General features: G+C 29.5%; 3 protein-coding genes across 3 annotated transcripts in view; all 3 read right to left on the bottom strand.

The window, feature by feature from the left end:
* Nucleotides 1-1,668: 1,668 nt before the first annotated feature.
* LOC105627272 (cytoplasmic dynein 2 light intermediate chain 1) lies at nt 1,669-3,971 on the bottom strand. The gene is made up of 7 exons (XM_012208559.1): nt 3,955-3,971; nt 3,498-3,615; nt 3,327-3,428; nt 2,702-3,028; nt 2,219-2,376; nt 1,853-2,096; nt 1,669-1,740 (listed from the first exon to the last, which is right to left on the bottom strand). Exons 1-7 carry the CDS (start codon nt 3,969-3,971, stop codon nt 1,669-1,671), a joined length of 1,038 nt encoding a protein of 345 aa, XP_012063949.1.
* Nucleotides 3,972-6,005: 2,034 nt separating this feature from the next.
* LOC105627271 (vacuolar protein sorting-associated protein 54) lies at nt 6,006-11,090 on the bottom strand. Its single transcript, XM_012208558.1, has 13 exons — nt 10,993-11,090; nt 10,346-10,724; nt 10,137-10,239; nt 9,509-9,672; nt 9,142-9,341; nt 8,599-8,784; nt 8,360-8,486; nt 7,996-8,250; nt 7,352-7,777; nt 6,986-7,266; nt 6,705-6,922; nt 6,360-6,576; nt 6,006-6,267 (listed from the first exon to the last, which is right to left on the bottom strand). Exons 1-13 carry the CDS (start codon nt 11,088-11,090, stop codon nt 6,006-6,008), a joined length of 2,916 nt encoding a protein of 971 aa, XP_012063948.1.
* Nucleotides 11,091-13,734: 2,644 nt separating this feature from the next.
* LOC105627270 (kelch-like protein 10) overlaps nt 13,735-14,582 on the bottom strand; it is a 4,148-nt gene continuing 3,300 nt past the window's right edge. Inside the window, exons 7-8 of the mRNA XM_012208557.1 lie at nt 14,194-14,398; nt 13,735-13,981 (exon numbers count right to left, since the gene is read on the bottom strand). Of these exons, the coding sequence (XP_012063947.1) occupies nt 13,735-13,981; nt 14,194-14,398 (452 nt within the window). The remainder of the gene's footprint in view (nt 13,982-14,193; nt 14,399-14,582) is intronic.

The raw sequence follows: 14,582 nt of genomic DNA, 5'->3' as shown, positions 1-14,582 counted from the left end.
CTCTCTCTCTCTCTCTCTCTCTCTCTATATATATATATATATATATATATATATATATATATTTCTCTCACTCTGCCATTCGGAGTTGCTACATGTCTCGCAACTCACCTGACTACACCTGTGCGCCGTTCTCCGGAAGCGGCGTCCACAGTCCGCGGGCGCGAAAAACGATCCGTGACACTCGCGGACTGTCAAACCGTAGACTTAGCAGTGCGTATCGCGCGTGTAAAAAGGAACGTAGAAGGGGGAGAGAATAAGACGGAAGGAGGGCGGTGATAAGGGCCGACAAAGAACGAAAAAGAACGAGAAGGCTATGCGCGGAAAAGGGAAATGGAACAGAGAGAATGTAAGACAGCGGGAAAGAAAGACAAGATTAAATCGTGAGCAACACGCGTGCGATTGATTAGCGTGTAGTAATTAGCGGGTGAGTATCAGCGTTGAGCTCGCGAGTGAGCTTCTATCGATAAGACAGCCGACTCTTGTCACGGAGGGGGGCGCGACCAGAGCTCGAGGAGAGCACGCGCGGCTCTCTATCGCGGCGGCATTTTCACTGAGGAAACGATGGCAAGGAAACGAGAGAGCTCTTCGTGGCGAGACCCCCCCAGCCGGAGCCCCGTTTTCGTAAATGCTCGGATACCCTGCGCGTATCGGGAGCGACCGGAGCGGGATACGCATGCGCTTCTATTTACGACGGGCGCACGCGACGTGCGCGGCGCCTCTTATCAGCGACACCATCACGTCGGCGCGGTGCGGGACGTTTTCTCCCTACCATCCCTCTTGGCTATTGTGCGTGGGAGGGAAAAGGAGACGGGGTTTCGAGGGCACTACGATGAAAGGAGAAACGCGAACGAAGCAGGAGCGAAGTGGGTTTCTAGATTACCCTGAGTTTTTATTAAATGTTAATTATTTTATGGGAGAATTTCTTCAGACAACGTGCCACCGTTATTGAGATTTAGAGTTAATTTTATCCGAAAGAAAAGAATAGCAAAAAGAAAAAAAGAAGAGAGATTTCTAAAACGTGATTATTTTATCTAGAGCAATACTAAATTCAAATGACAAGGAATTCTTCAATTTTTCTTCTATACCTTTAACTTCTGCAGAAAAAGATTTCAAGAACTTTACATAAAAAGTTGTTATATTAAGAAATGTATAAAAATAGTACATGAAAAAGAAATTAATCATCAATAAAGTACAAACAATTAAAAAACAATCTCATTTTTTCTTTTAGAAATATTTTTAAAACTCTCTTTCAATAAAATGTTAAAAAAAGACATTATTCATAAAATTATTATCTAATAAAACATATTTATCTTATCTTCATTATTATTTCTTCCTTTCTTCCTCGTTTTAAGAAAAGAGGTATTGTTATTATTATTATTATTACAGTCTTGTTATCAGTTTATCTCAAGAAACAAAGCTAGCAACAGTTTGTTTGTTTTCCTTATCTTTACGTACTAAGTTGTAGAAGGAAGTAATGCGGTTTTGATACATTATGATCTTAAGAAAATATATGTCCTATTATTAACTATATTCATAAAATAATTTATTAATCTTTATTAATTCTGTATATTATGGCTTACAATATAATATGGCATAAATTATCAAATAATTATATATTTTCATTTACTGCTTCAAAATCGCAATAGATACATAAAATCTTTATACTCTCTAAATTGGATCGGGCATAGGAATTTTCGGCATACGACCTTCCATCATGTCATTCAGCAGTACACTGATCTCCTGGAAGAAAATAATCAATTTAGTTTACTTGTAATGCCTAAGATTAACAAATCTTTTACGCAAGCTAATATTTACTAACTATTAAGCAAAGTTAACAAACAAACATATATACCTCTTCTCGCTGCATTCTCAATCTATCGATAATAGGCTCGTTAAAATTAGGATCATTACTGGGATCCTCCAAAGTACTTTCGTCATTCCTCGATACTTGTGGTATACGTGAGACGTAGATCTGTTTGATAGTATCTAAAATTGCCGATGGTCTCGTTTGAGGGAATTGCAAATCGATTCGTCCAAAAGAATCCATGCCCGCCGGCATCATTAACGGTTTCTCATAATCCATACACTTATCCTCCCTTACGTTTCATTTCGTAAAAAGACATAATGTCGAGAGTAATCACAATGTAATTTATAAAATATAAATAAGCTCTTGGTCAATATTAAAACTTATTAAATCGCACTTATTATCAAAACTTACATAAATGAAGAACCAAATCCATAATGAGATAATAAATCTTTAAGTCGTCGTACAAGAAATTTATCTTTAGAGGAATAGTAATAAAGGCTCGCATCTAGATTATGAGCTATCGCTCTCAATATCTTTCCAATAAATTCTTTTTTACTCGAATCAAATTCCTACAGAAGTTAATCACAAAAAAAATAGATAATATTGAAATAAATTTCGTCTAAAATGTTACAATATTATAAAAAGATATAAAATTTATGCCAGTTGTCTTTTGAAATATTCAAAGCTTAAAAAGAATATTAATAACTTATATATATACACTTTTTGAGTTTAATATATTAAACTCTTTTTAATTTTTTATAATATTACTATAGCAATGAATTAAAATTACTGTAACATTTTTTAATTTTATCTTTGTACAATGCAGAAAAATATATCTCTTTTCACTCTTTTTATAATATTTATACATATTTATACATATGTATTATTTATTACCTTAAATTCATCATATCGTCCACCTATAATACATATTTTCATAAAAAATGGATCAACTCCACGTTCCAATTCTTTCTTTCTATCTACTGCCCTCTTATTCCGTAATTCTTGAATTGTGTTAGTGTCGTAACTCATTTTCGAACCATTTCGTATTACAGAAAGAGCTTCCTCGAAGGAAGACCATAATTCTTCTGGTCGCGATAAATCTAACATTATTAATAACACAGTGTGATGAGGGGAATGTGTTAATGTAGAACCTGTCATCGCAACAGATATCAAAGAAGAAGCCAAGTAACCCACTTCCCACACATGCACTATATTTTTCACCTACAACAGTATAATATTTAGAAATTTAATTTAATAATAATAATAATTAATAATAATAAAGAACAAAAAATTTGATTTAGTTAATAAATATACTAACATTTTTTTATGATAAAAATATTACAATTATTATTAAATAATTTCACTTTTATAAGCATATAAATTTATTTTCTAAAATTTAGCTAATATATGTTTATAATTCTTCTATAGTGCAAAGAAATTAAACTTTATCCCTGAATGTATTTTTATAGAAAATTAAGTACATAACATAAGTAAAAAACATATATGTATTGTCACTTACTAAACTTTTCACAGTTTTGCGACCAAATGAATAATCCATCGCTATAGTTGGTTTTGGTCTTTCGTCTTTTTCAAGAAATCGATATACCATTGTTGTTTTACCCTACAAAATGCAATTTCAAATGCAAAGTACATCACGCGATAATAGTATGCTCCTAATTTCATCACTTACAACTCCCTTGCTGCCAAGGATAATAATGGATCGTTCGTGAGTTTCATTTGGATCAGTTTTGCGTTTATTTTCTTCTTCTACTGCGAGCCGTAATGCAATTTCTCGCATAGACTCCTCACTAGAAAGTTCATTCTATCATAATTAATTTTATAATGTTAAAAACATATGATATTAACTGCTATGAATAAATATTGTAAATAAAAAAGACAAATAATTACAAAACTGAATTATATTCGTATTAGATAGTCACAGATAGATTTCTTTAAATCGTTTATTTAATTATTCTTATATTTATTAATTATTCTTCCAAAATTAGAAAACAATGAAAAGTATATTTTTAAAAATATACACTCGATATAGCTTCAAATTATAATTATTTAATAATATATTATATTAATACATTTCTTTTTACAAAGCTGTAACAAATTTAATATATATCTACAATAAAATTAATTACCAGTTTTCTGCAGTCATTATTTTTAAAACACAATAAAAAAATGATACTAAAAACTGTAGTAGTTTATTCGCACAATTCCATATTTCTTCAGGTTATGGATATGTTTCACTTTGTATTACTATGGAAACGAAGGTCTAAGCGCTTAGTTCATGGCTCAGCCTCTCACTTGCATCACTTTTGTATGAAATGTAAATTATTATAAAAAACAAATAATACTTGTATACATACGCAATAAAAACTTTTTCGCATATAATATAGAGCAATAGAGCATATCTGTCTTCAATATAACTATTTATTATGTGTGATATAAATAATTAATTCTTATTAATCCAGTTCTTACTACGCATCCTACAAAATTTGATAAACATTTTTAGGAGCAGTTTATTTAAGTAATAACATTATACTGTTTCCAGTTAATGACAATTCATTTTTAATTGTTTATATTAATGCTCAGAATACATCACGATAGTACAAGATATAATAATTTACACCTACGTTAATCACTCTGCGTAACGTTTCAACTATATGCGCAATGATCTAACGGAAGATCTCATCAGTCTTGATAAAGAAATCTACAAGGATATCTTTTGTAATCATCGACTTTGAACACTTTCATTTAGCTTCTTTGATTTCTTTATGATATAAAAATGTTTTCAGAGCTTTACAACATGTTAGTATGTCTCCGCTAAACCATGACGCGCATAACACGTGTACAATTCGCAAATTTTTTTATGAATTAATTTATTTATGAATTAAATTAATTACTTTTTAATATATTTTCCTTGCATACATTATGTACAACTTGGACTAGATCAAATTAGGAATGGTGTACATCTTACAATCCGCAATAAAATTCAATAATTTATAAATTATTACATACGAGTGAATAGTTTCTAAAATAGCCAAACATTTTCCACCATTAGAAAAACATATTGTCTTTCATATTTAATTATAATAACAAATTAACACAATTGCATAGGAGTCTCATTAATATATGTATATAAATTAAAAACATTAATATCATTATGCATTCTTTTTCTGCCGAAGTATAAATGAAAAGCACATACATTTTTATTATAATTTTTCTTAGATGTAGGCCATATATTGTTTACAAATTTTTATTTTTAATTAATTATAATCAATGTACAATTAATTTATATAATAATAAATACATAATAATTAAAACATTTGTCATTTTTAACTTGTTTGTACATACATGTATGAACTTGGTTGAATCTGATATAAAATTTTCATTATGAAAAAAAGCCTTTTAAATGAAATTATTTAAATGTATATATCGTTTTAAAGAAACGTGTAACTTTAAAAGTACTGCACAGTAAATCGATATTATACAAAATCTTACAAGTTACTACGTTTGGTCCTATTACAGCACCGTTATATACCGAAATGTTTGCGAAATGTAACGTTAAATTACAAATAAATAGATGCTGTTCTTTCCTTCTTTTTGCCTATACTTATTTTTGTCTATTCTGGAAAATAATATTCTCAAAGTTTCTATGATAGATATATGTATATTCTACACTAATTTTGTTTGAACACTATGGCCAGTAAAAGTACTTGAGAGAGAGATGAACATATTACGACAAATTAATTAAATGTATTCACAAAATTATAGTTTTAAATATAAACGATACCAAATATTTTAGCAAATTAATATTATTTAACTTAATACGAAATCAGCTATAATTAGCGGCAAATTCTTTTTTCAATATTAAATATGTATTTTATAGAAACTTCTTATTTTTTTTTACATCAAACTAGCAAAGCTATATCGTAATCTGCTAATATGTATAATTATTTTTGTCATATTAAATTATCAATAGTTATTTAAAGTATTCATAATATTCAAAATTTAACGCAAATAATATTTTTTTCATAAAATTCATTAGACAATCAAAGAGCATTGTTACTATATGTTTCATATTTTAAATATAATGAGTAAAGGAAGACAAATGCATTAATTTTTTTAGTCATCTTTTTCTATAATATTTCATTGCTTCTATAATGCAGTATATTACGCGCTCTGCATGTTATCTAGTCCATATGTCGCTCATCCAATTGTCATTTAACTCTTCATTCGGTAGAACTTTTAATTTTCTTAAGGCTTCAAGATAAAATGTAAGTTCTGATGTAACCACACCGTGTTGTGGGCCACCATTGTTCACTATATTCATTTTAACTAGTTGTTCTCTAAGTTTTTCCTTGAATGATGAATTTACCGTACGATAAAGAGATTGTACTTCGACAGTAGGCAAAATACCAGAAACAGCTTCATGAAGTTTCATTAGATAACTGCAAAATAAAAATGAAGTTTTGAAAGACAAGAATGTTAGACATCATAATCGTTAATAAATATTGGATATTATAAACATTACCCAATTTACCTAGAAATGTTTCTGAAAGATTTGGATGGCACTGGAGGTCTTGCTGTCCATTTAGATATTTGTCCACCTAATAAATTATCTACAATAATGAGGATTTTTCCTTCAATTTCACGAATGTGTGCGCGAATATCTCTTTCAACGCTATCTAACAAAGCTACTCCTCCACTGATACCAGACGTGCCAATGAGTCCTCGACTTGGATTTTGTCCCGTGAATGCTGGATGTATTAAATGCATATATAGAATATTTTTAAGTAAATCTTTTCATATTTAATGTTTCATTTGTTGCTAAATTTTATATGTTTTTAAATTATATTTAACACAATAATTCAGCATGTTAAATCACCTTGAAAATGAGCCTTCACGAAAGGCATAAACCACAATATAAGCTTAAGACTTCGCGCCGCCAATACGAGAATCGTGCTTGTAATGGTTTTCAAGCCCGCAACTTCCATTGCACCTGCACCCAAAACTAGTTGACAACATCGTGAATTATAATGTCTTAACAATTCGGCTAATTGTCTTCCTATAGTTCCAGACAAGGCAACTAATTCACTACCAGTCCTAAAAACGAAGTATATTATATTATAAAAGATTTATGAACAATACTTTGTAATTTAGCTTTACCTGCAATATTCGTGTATCATCTGTATAAGCATCAGAGCAGTTCCAACAACAGCAAATTTTTCATCGCCAACTATGATAAAATTCCCCACGCTTTCATTCTTCATGCTGTCCTCACACGTGGGTATTTTGAGTGGAAAACGTTTTTTCTCGTATACATACGTTACTAACGACTGAAATTCTAATGGTACATCAGCTTGTTTCCATCTTTCAGATTCCAATAGTAGCGTCAGCTTAGTTTTGCGTTCATTATGAAAGCGGTGTACAAATTTACTTGCTTGCGCCTGTAAAAATATGAATTATGTATTGACAGAAGGATTATTTTACTTGATAAGTAAATTTTAAATGACGTGCACAAATAATAATTACTTTAAATGCCGATCGTAAAGCAGTACATTGTTTGCCGCAAAGTTTCTCACAAGTGTGTGTAAATTCTTCAACCATATTGGCTAATTGGCAAACTTGAACGGCTGTTGCTCTTTCACTCAACCAAGAATTCTTATCATTCCAAGTATGATAGTCTTTATCCTCTAATTTATTCTGTGAAACATCAGCAATTATCTTGTCCTTATCATTGTGGAATTTATCCTTCTCACTTGCCCCAGCTGAAAGTAGATTTCCCATTCGCTCGTGGCAGTAATCACACACAGAAGTAATCATGTCACAAAGTTTAGTAATCACTCGCGAATGCTCTTCTCGAGTCAATAAACGATCAGGTACGGATTCATCAAACGAGCCATCGCATAAACGTCCTGCTGATAAATCCGCGGTGTCTTTCATTACATCATGAACTGCCTAATATAACAAAATTTATATATAATAAACAGGTTTCTATATAATACGTTTAATTTATTCCATAGCGACACAATTAAAAAAAATCTTAATATCAATTTTAATACTCAGTTATACAAGACATTTAATGTTAAAAATCCACAATAAATAATATAAAATAGAAGATAATAAAGGAGAGCATAAGTGTGTATATACATAAATAGGATTATTAAATTGTTTACCTTAACTCGTAATAGAAGAAATGTGAAAGACTGTATAGTATTATGGAGCAAAGATAATCTTTCTGTCAATGAGAGACCTCCGACTTCGAGAGCTGCTGCTTGCTGATCGCTGCAACAATCACTCGCTGCCAAAGCTTCTATCACCCGTTGCTTTGTTAAGGCTCTTACAGTGGTCACAGCTTCTTCTTTGTATGTATCCACAAATTGAAAATGTTTCTGACGTAGTAGACCAGAAATGATGGAGACTAGTTTATCCTATTCATTAAGAATGTATAAACAATCTCACTGGGAAGAAATGTATGGAGGTTTGTTTGCTAAAAACAAAGAATATAATGCAATGTTACAACATTATTTATGTACTTACGCCATCTAAAACGGTATTCTCGCCACCTAATGGCCTATTGAGATCCGCTGTTGCGTATCTTTGAAACTCAGTCGACAGCATCTTATCCACAAGTTTCTCCATTTCGGTCAGTTGAGAACTTAAATGTCTGTATAACATTTATAACAGTTGTAAATATTTCAATAATTTTTTATTAATAAAATTATAAACAAATAATAATCATAAATTATAAAAATAATTTCTTCAAAATTTCTATTTACCTAAAGCTATGTATTCCATTCAGTTCTTGCAAGAGAATTTCTTGCGTCGTAGAAATAAGGTCTAATGCCGCAACATAATCTGGCGTAGACAATAATAATTGTATCATCGGTTGACTTTGATGCACAGTTGCCATAAGTTTTAATTTTTCTTGAACCATTAATCTATTAGATCTGGCGCGCTCCAAGCTACATTAAAACAATAAATATCAAATTAAATGTATAAAACTAAAATTAATATATAATTAGAAACATATATATATATATATATATATATGTATATAATATAAATATAAAAATATATATATAATATAAAATAAATATATAATTACATAATTATTTTAATAATCTCACATTATTTTCAAATCTGTATTTAGTAAAATTTGTTTACTTTAGCAATTCCACCATTCCTTTCTTGTGTTATTAATTTATATTTCTATTTTACTTAATTTTATTTTTTTCTTTCTTTAAGAATTCTTTTCTTTAAGAAATACTAATGTAGTAATTTTTTTAAATAGTTCATACGTTACATGTATACAAACTTACCGTAAAATTTCTAAAGAATTCTTGACTAGATGCTTATCGACTTGATGAATATTTTTCCTAAGTGCTTTTAGAACCGTAATAGTTTGTGTGAGTTGTTCCATAAGCACATCATGAGATGTCATTGCATGGAAAAAGGCTTGAGATTTTGACGCAACCTGCTCTGCTATTCGGACTTCCACAACATCCAGATAGTGACTAAGCTGCAGCAATATATTTTGTATAAATTAAAAACAAATAATAAAACATCGAGAACTTCATATTTGTGTATTGTTTAATTATTTTTATAATATAATATTTAAATTAAAAAATACAATGTCAATAATGAGCTTTATAAACTGAATCTGTTCTTTTCTTATTTTTATAATACCTTCTCTTGCATTTGCTTTACGTGCATAACAATATTGCATTCTTCAGTTAAGAGGCCATCTTTCGCAAACGGGAACACAGCATCAAAGTTATCTTTTTGTGAAAGATCTAAGTTTGGAACTAAGAAGATCTTTGGAATATTAGTTAAATCAAATTGTAGCCGATCTGAAGCAAAAAATATTGTAATTTTTAATGGTAAAAAGTTGTATTTCATAACTAGATAAAATTATAAATATCAGTTATAAGTTTACATGGTTATTATTATATCAATAAAAATCCAATATAAAGTTATTTAATATTAAAGCTTAAAAAGCTGATAAATTAAATTTATGTATAAATGTATAACATATCTGTGTTTTTCATGTAAAACATATCTAATTAATATCTAAATAAATTTAAATAGATTAATTTAAAATGTAATATGTAATAAGATGTATTAAAAATAGATTAATCCTTTAATTATAAAAATATTTATCTGTAAAGAGTAAAATATGACACATGAAATAGAATCTAAATTTCTTATAAAAGTAAATTATTCTTTTACATTTATTTCAAGATTATACATATATTCCTATTACTAAATTCTATTCTTCAATATCTTTTATGATATAAATATTAGAGAATTTTACCCAGTGACTTCACTTTCTTAAGATTAGGAAAATTTTGGAGCAATTCATTTGGAGTGGTTGGTTTATTGGCATTTAAATTCATACGTGAATGTTTTCGATATCTCTGAAAGAACAAATAGAAAGTATAAATTATTGCTAAAATAATAAGCATAATGTAAATTATTACAGATAATATTTATTAGATACTATTGTAGTGCATGAATAATTACCCTTGCAATTTTTTTCAGATACATTTCAAAATGTTGCATGGTGACTTCAGGAAGATATGGACTTTTTGGAATATCAATTTTCTCCACAAATCCATCTCCCCAAGTACGAGTTAAAAAATTACTCTGTTTTCCTTTAAATGGATCATTGAGAACAGCAGGTAGATTTTGTACAGCAGAATATACAGTCCACGATGAGCTTGCCTCAGATAAATCGCCATTGCTTTTTCGTTGCTGTTGCATAATTGCGTGCTTCATGGCATGCGCTATATAATCCTTGTCAGAAACACCTTCCACAGGAAGACTAGTGCATACCCCATTATAGCCATAGAGACAAACAAAAGATCCACCTTCTCTGGAACAATGTTGATCTCTCAAATGCCTAAAACAAATTATAAATAATGCACTAATATACTTACAAAAACATTAAAATCTATACTTATTAAAATAGCATACGTCATCAAAAATGCTTTACAAATATTGTTTTTCTGATTTGTATAATATCATTGTTGAGAGAAAGAACATAGATCCTCATGTCATTTTAAGCTATCTTCAACTACTGATAAATTATGAAAAAAATGTTATCTTGAAATAAAATCATTGAACAAAATCGAAGCATCATAATTGATCGATGAAGCAGATGGACTCACCGAACGAAGTCTTGAATTTGTTTGAACGTCTGATTAGAACAATGTTCGCACAACAAGACCATGGGCACCGAATCGGACCCTCTCACGACTTTCGCCATTGCCCCCTGTGTCACCTCAGCTCACCTCAGCTCACCATTGCGTCGACAAGCGCGTTTCGGAGCACCAATTCACCCGGAGTCGGGAGTCCTTCGGTTCTCCGACTTTGAATACACGGTCACTTAGCGATTACACGTCCCCGCTTACAAATGCACACGTTTTATGATATACATCGATACACGTTGGCTAACTCAGGAACGGAACAACCGGTGCGGCGTGGCGAAGGAAAGTACTAACTACTATTTCGTACATGGTTGACATGATATCCATCGTTAAATTTGACTATTTATAAACAAAATTTGACTATAAACAGTGCGTGTCTAGAACATGTCAGTGTGTCATCTACTTCAATACATTGCGTATATTTGATGACTCACAAATTATAATTCATCTCTCAACACGAATGGTTTTTCTAATTACCCCTACGCGTCATGCGCAGACTAAACTGATGATATCAGGTGACCTGAAACCTGAAATAGGCTATTAAATGAATTTTATTCTTAGGTTTAGATCCGTTTCTTCAGAGGGCGTGCGTATCAAAGAATACGCTGCCATCAACACTTTCCATCCTATGTTACTCCGATTTTCCTTGCCAACACGTAGTTACAAAAGATAGGGTCATTATCTGAAATATTCAGCACCGACAATTGCAAAATAAATATTCTGTTAAACACAGCCCAATATACTATCTTATATAATTTTAAATAAATTTTGTGCGTTATATGTAGAAATTACTTAAGAGTTGATTTAAATATTAAAAAATTTGATTTAGTAATAATACAATTATTACTTATAATTAATATATTTATTTACTTTCCTAACTGTTAAAGATTATAAAAATATTGAAAGATTAACCATTCCCAAAAATTCATCATAATTATTACTTTTTAATTATTTTACAAACAATAAATTTTATAATAGTAAATTAATTTGTTTATATATACAGAGTGTCTCGTCATTTTTATTAAGTGTTTTAAGTGTATAGATAGAGCGGACTAAATTGAATCGAAAAATCCTGTACCATTTTGCAATTTTCGCAAGATATTAATTATTAAAAATCGCTGAATATTAGTTTTTAATAATTTTTTACTCAAATACTATCAACTTTAAAAAAACAAACAAGAGAACAAAAATTGCTTATTTTCTTCTCAATAAAGTTCTGAGAATTTTTTACAAAATTTTTTAATACCACATTTTCTCATGTTGGCAAAAATAGTTGCCAATAAGAAAGTACTAAAAAGTTAATAAAAAATTCTGAAAAACATTCTTAGAGCTCTATGAGAAGCAAATAAACAATTTTTGTCTCTTGCTATTTTTTTGTAAAACTATTTTTTTGATAGTATTTGAATAAAAAATTATTGAAGACCAATATTCGACAATTTTTAGTAATTAATGTCTCGTTAATCATTGTGAAAATGGTAAAATGATAGAGGATTTTTCGACTCAATTTAATTCGTTCTATCTACACTTGACAAAAAATTGCGGGACACCAAATCTAAATATGTATAATCCAAATATTAAAATTTTTTAATATCTTAAAAATATATCTATTATATTTCTGAAATCTATCGATAATGTATTTACATATCTTATCAAAAATTTTTGTTTAAATTATTATAACTCAACAAAACAAAACAAATTTAGGACAATAAGCATTTTATGATATATATGATACATATGTATACGTATTACATCGCGTTTTTATATTTTACAATTTTGCAATTTTAATATTTTAGCAATTTTTAAATGTTATAATATATCATATAACATTTTATAATTATTTAAATTTTATGAAATGAAATAAAAGAATTGTCATTTATACAAATTAATCTGTTTACAGTATTTGTTAAAAAGCAATTGTGTATAAGTTATACAGTAGACATCACTATGTCATGATTTCACTTGCATGATAAATAAATGTCATAAATAAATGTAAACAACTGCACTTTCGTATATGTTACAATTATTTATTTTTTTATTACATGCGATATTGCTGCACACAATTGCTTATATGTCATCTTAAAAAAATGCCAAATGAATGTCTCTTACACGAACGATTTCTTATATTTATCACAAAGTTATTATTTCATAAAATTTTATTTTTACTTTTCGCATTTCATGCTTTATTTTATCAATTGCTGTGCCTTTTTCACATGAACAATTATTCTAATTTGTATTACCATTCTGAGTTTTATTATTGCAATAATTAAATCAATACCATTAATCTCCAAACAAAAAATAAATAACTTATTTCATCGTTTATCTTAATCAATTTAATTATTTGAAATAGCACTATATATAATGTACGTATAAAATCGCAAAAAGATTCAATAGAAATATCTGCAGTATCAAAAAAGATTTAACTTAACAAAGAGGGGTAAATGGCAGTCTGAAAATCATATAAATATAATAAAATATTCTTTTTGTAAGTAGTCAAAAATAATCATTGCCAAATATATAAACAGTTTTCTGTGTTATTGACAATTGACCAGTTGACTTTCATTTTTCTGATTGCTCTCATCTGATAATAATCCAAAAAATTTATATCGCAATAAAATGAAACAGATGTTATATATTTGGCTGATTTACATAATAATATACTATTTGGTTTTAGCTGCTGATTATTATTATTATCTTTCTCATTTATTAGCGTGGTAGAGGTGGTGGTGTTGGTATGATTTGGCCGAATTGCGAAGTTTGCCTTGTTTGCTGTTGCTCCTGTTGCTGTTGCTGATGCTGATTCCGACGAACTTCGTGTGCCAGTAACTTCTGACGCTTTTCTTCCATCAGACGTTCACGATGTTTGTGAATATAATCATATACATTTGGAAGACCCATAATCACACAGGCCGACAATGCTGATCTGCATATATTCATGTCTGTCGCTTCGTACCTATGTTTATAGTTGGAACTAATATAAGTATTGTAAATATAATATGCTTGAAAAATGAAATTTGTAAATTTGTTACTAAGGTAAGATTTTTATACATTTACAGATTTATCGCTACTACTAAAATATGCAACTATTTTTGGCTCCATATTAATCTTTCACATAAATTTTATAAAATTTTCAATAATAAAAGATTTATGCAATGGAATAATTACCATTCGTTTGTTTTCTCGTCATAACATTCCACCTGGTATGTTGTAGTAACACCATTAAAACCACCGATAGCAAAAATCATGTCGTCAATAACTTCAATGGCGAAATTGCTACGTGGATTATACATATCAGGAATATGGCTCCAGCTGTTTGTAGAAGGTTTATATTTTTCTCCACTGCACATCCTCGATATTCCGTTAAATCCTCCTTTATGAAAAAAATTGTTAGCTTTCTCATAATTAATAAAAATAACAATGTAAAATAATATTGCAATGAGAAAAACAATTATAAGAGAAGTGAATAATTATGAAATAAATTAAGTTTTATACACACACACACACACACACACACACACACACACACACACACACACACACACACACACATATAT

Source organism: Atta cephalotes, assembly GCF_000143395.1.
Source record: "Atta cephalotes unplaced genomic scaffold scaffold00008, whole genome shotgun sequence".
Lineage (NCBI taxonomy): Eukaryota > Metazoa > Arthropoda > Insecta > Hymenoptera > Formicidae > Atta > Atta cephalotes.
The sequence above is the reverse complement of the archived record's forward strand: the minus strand, read 5'-3'. Positions and strand labels throughout refer to the sequence as shown.

Coding starts and splice junctions, on each gene's coding strand:
- LOC105627272 (XM_012208559.1), bottom strand. Junction 3,429..3,497: donor TCCTTGGCAGCAAGGGAGTT/GTAAGTGATGAA, acceptor TGCATTTTGTAG/GGTAAAACAACAATGGTATA. Junction 2,377..2,701: donor GACGATATGATGAATTTAAG/GTAATAAATAAT, acceptor TAACTTCTGTAG/GAATTTGATTCGAGTAAAAA.
- LOC105627271 (XM_012208558.1), bottom strand. CDS start 11,090: ATGGCGAAAGTCGTGAGAGGGTCCGATTCGGTGCCCATGGTCTTGTTG. Junction 10,725..10,992: donor CAAATTCAAGACTTCGTTCG/GTGAGTCCATCT, acceptor AATTTGTTTTAG/GCATTTGAGAGATCAACATT. Junction 8,487..8,598: donor AATGGAATACATAGCTTTAG/GTAAATAGAAAT, acceptor AATGTTATACAG/ACATTTAAGTTCTCAACTGA.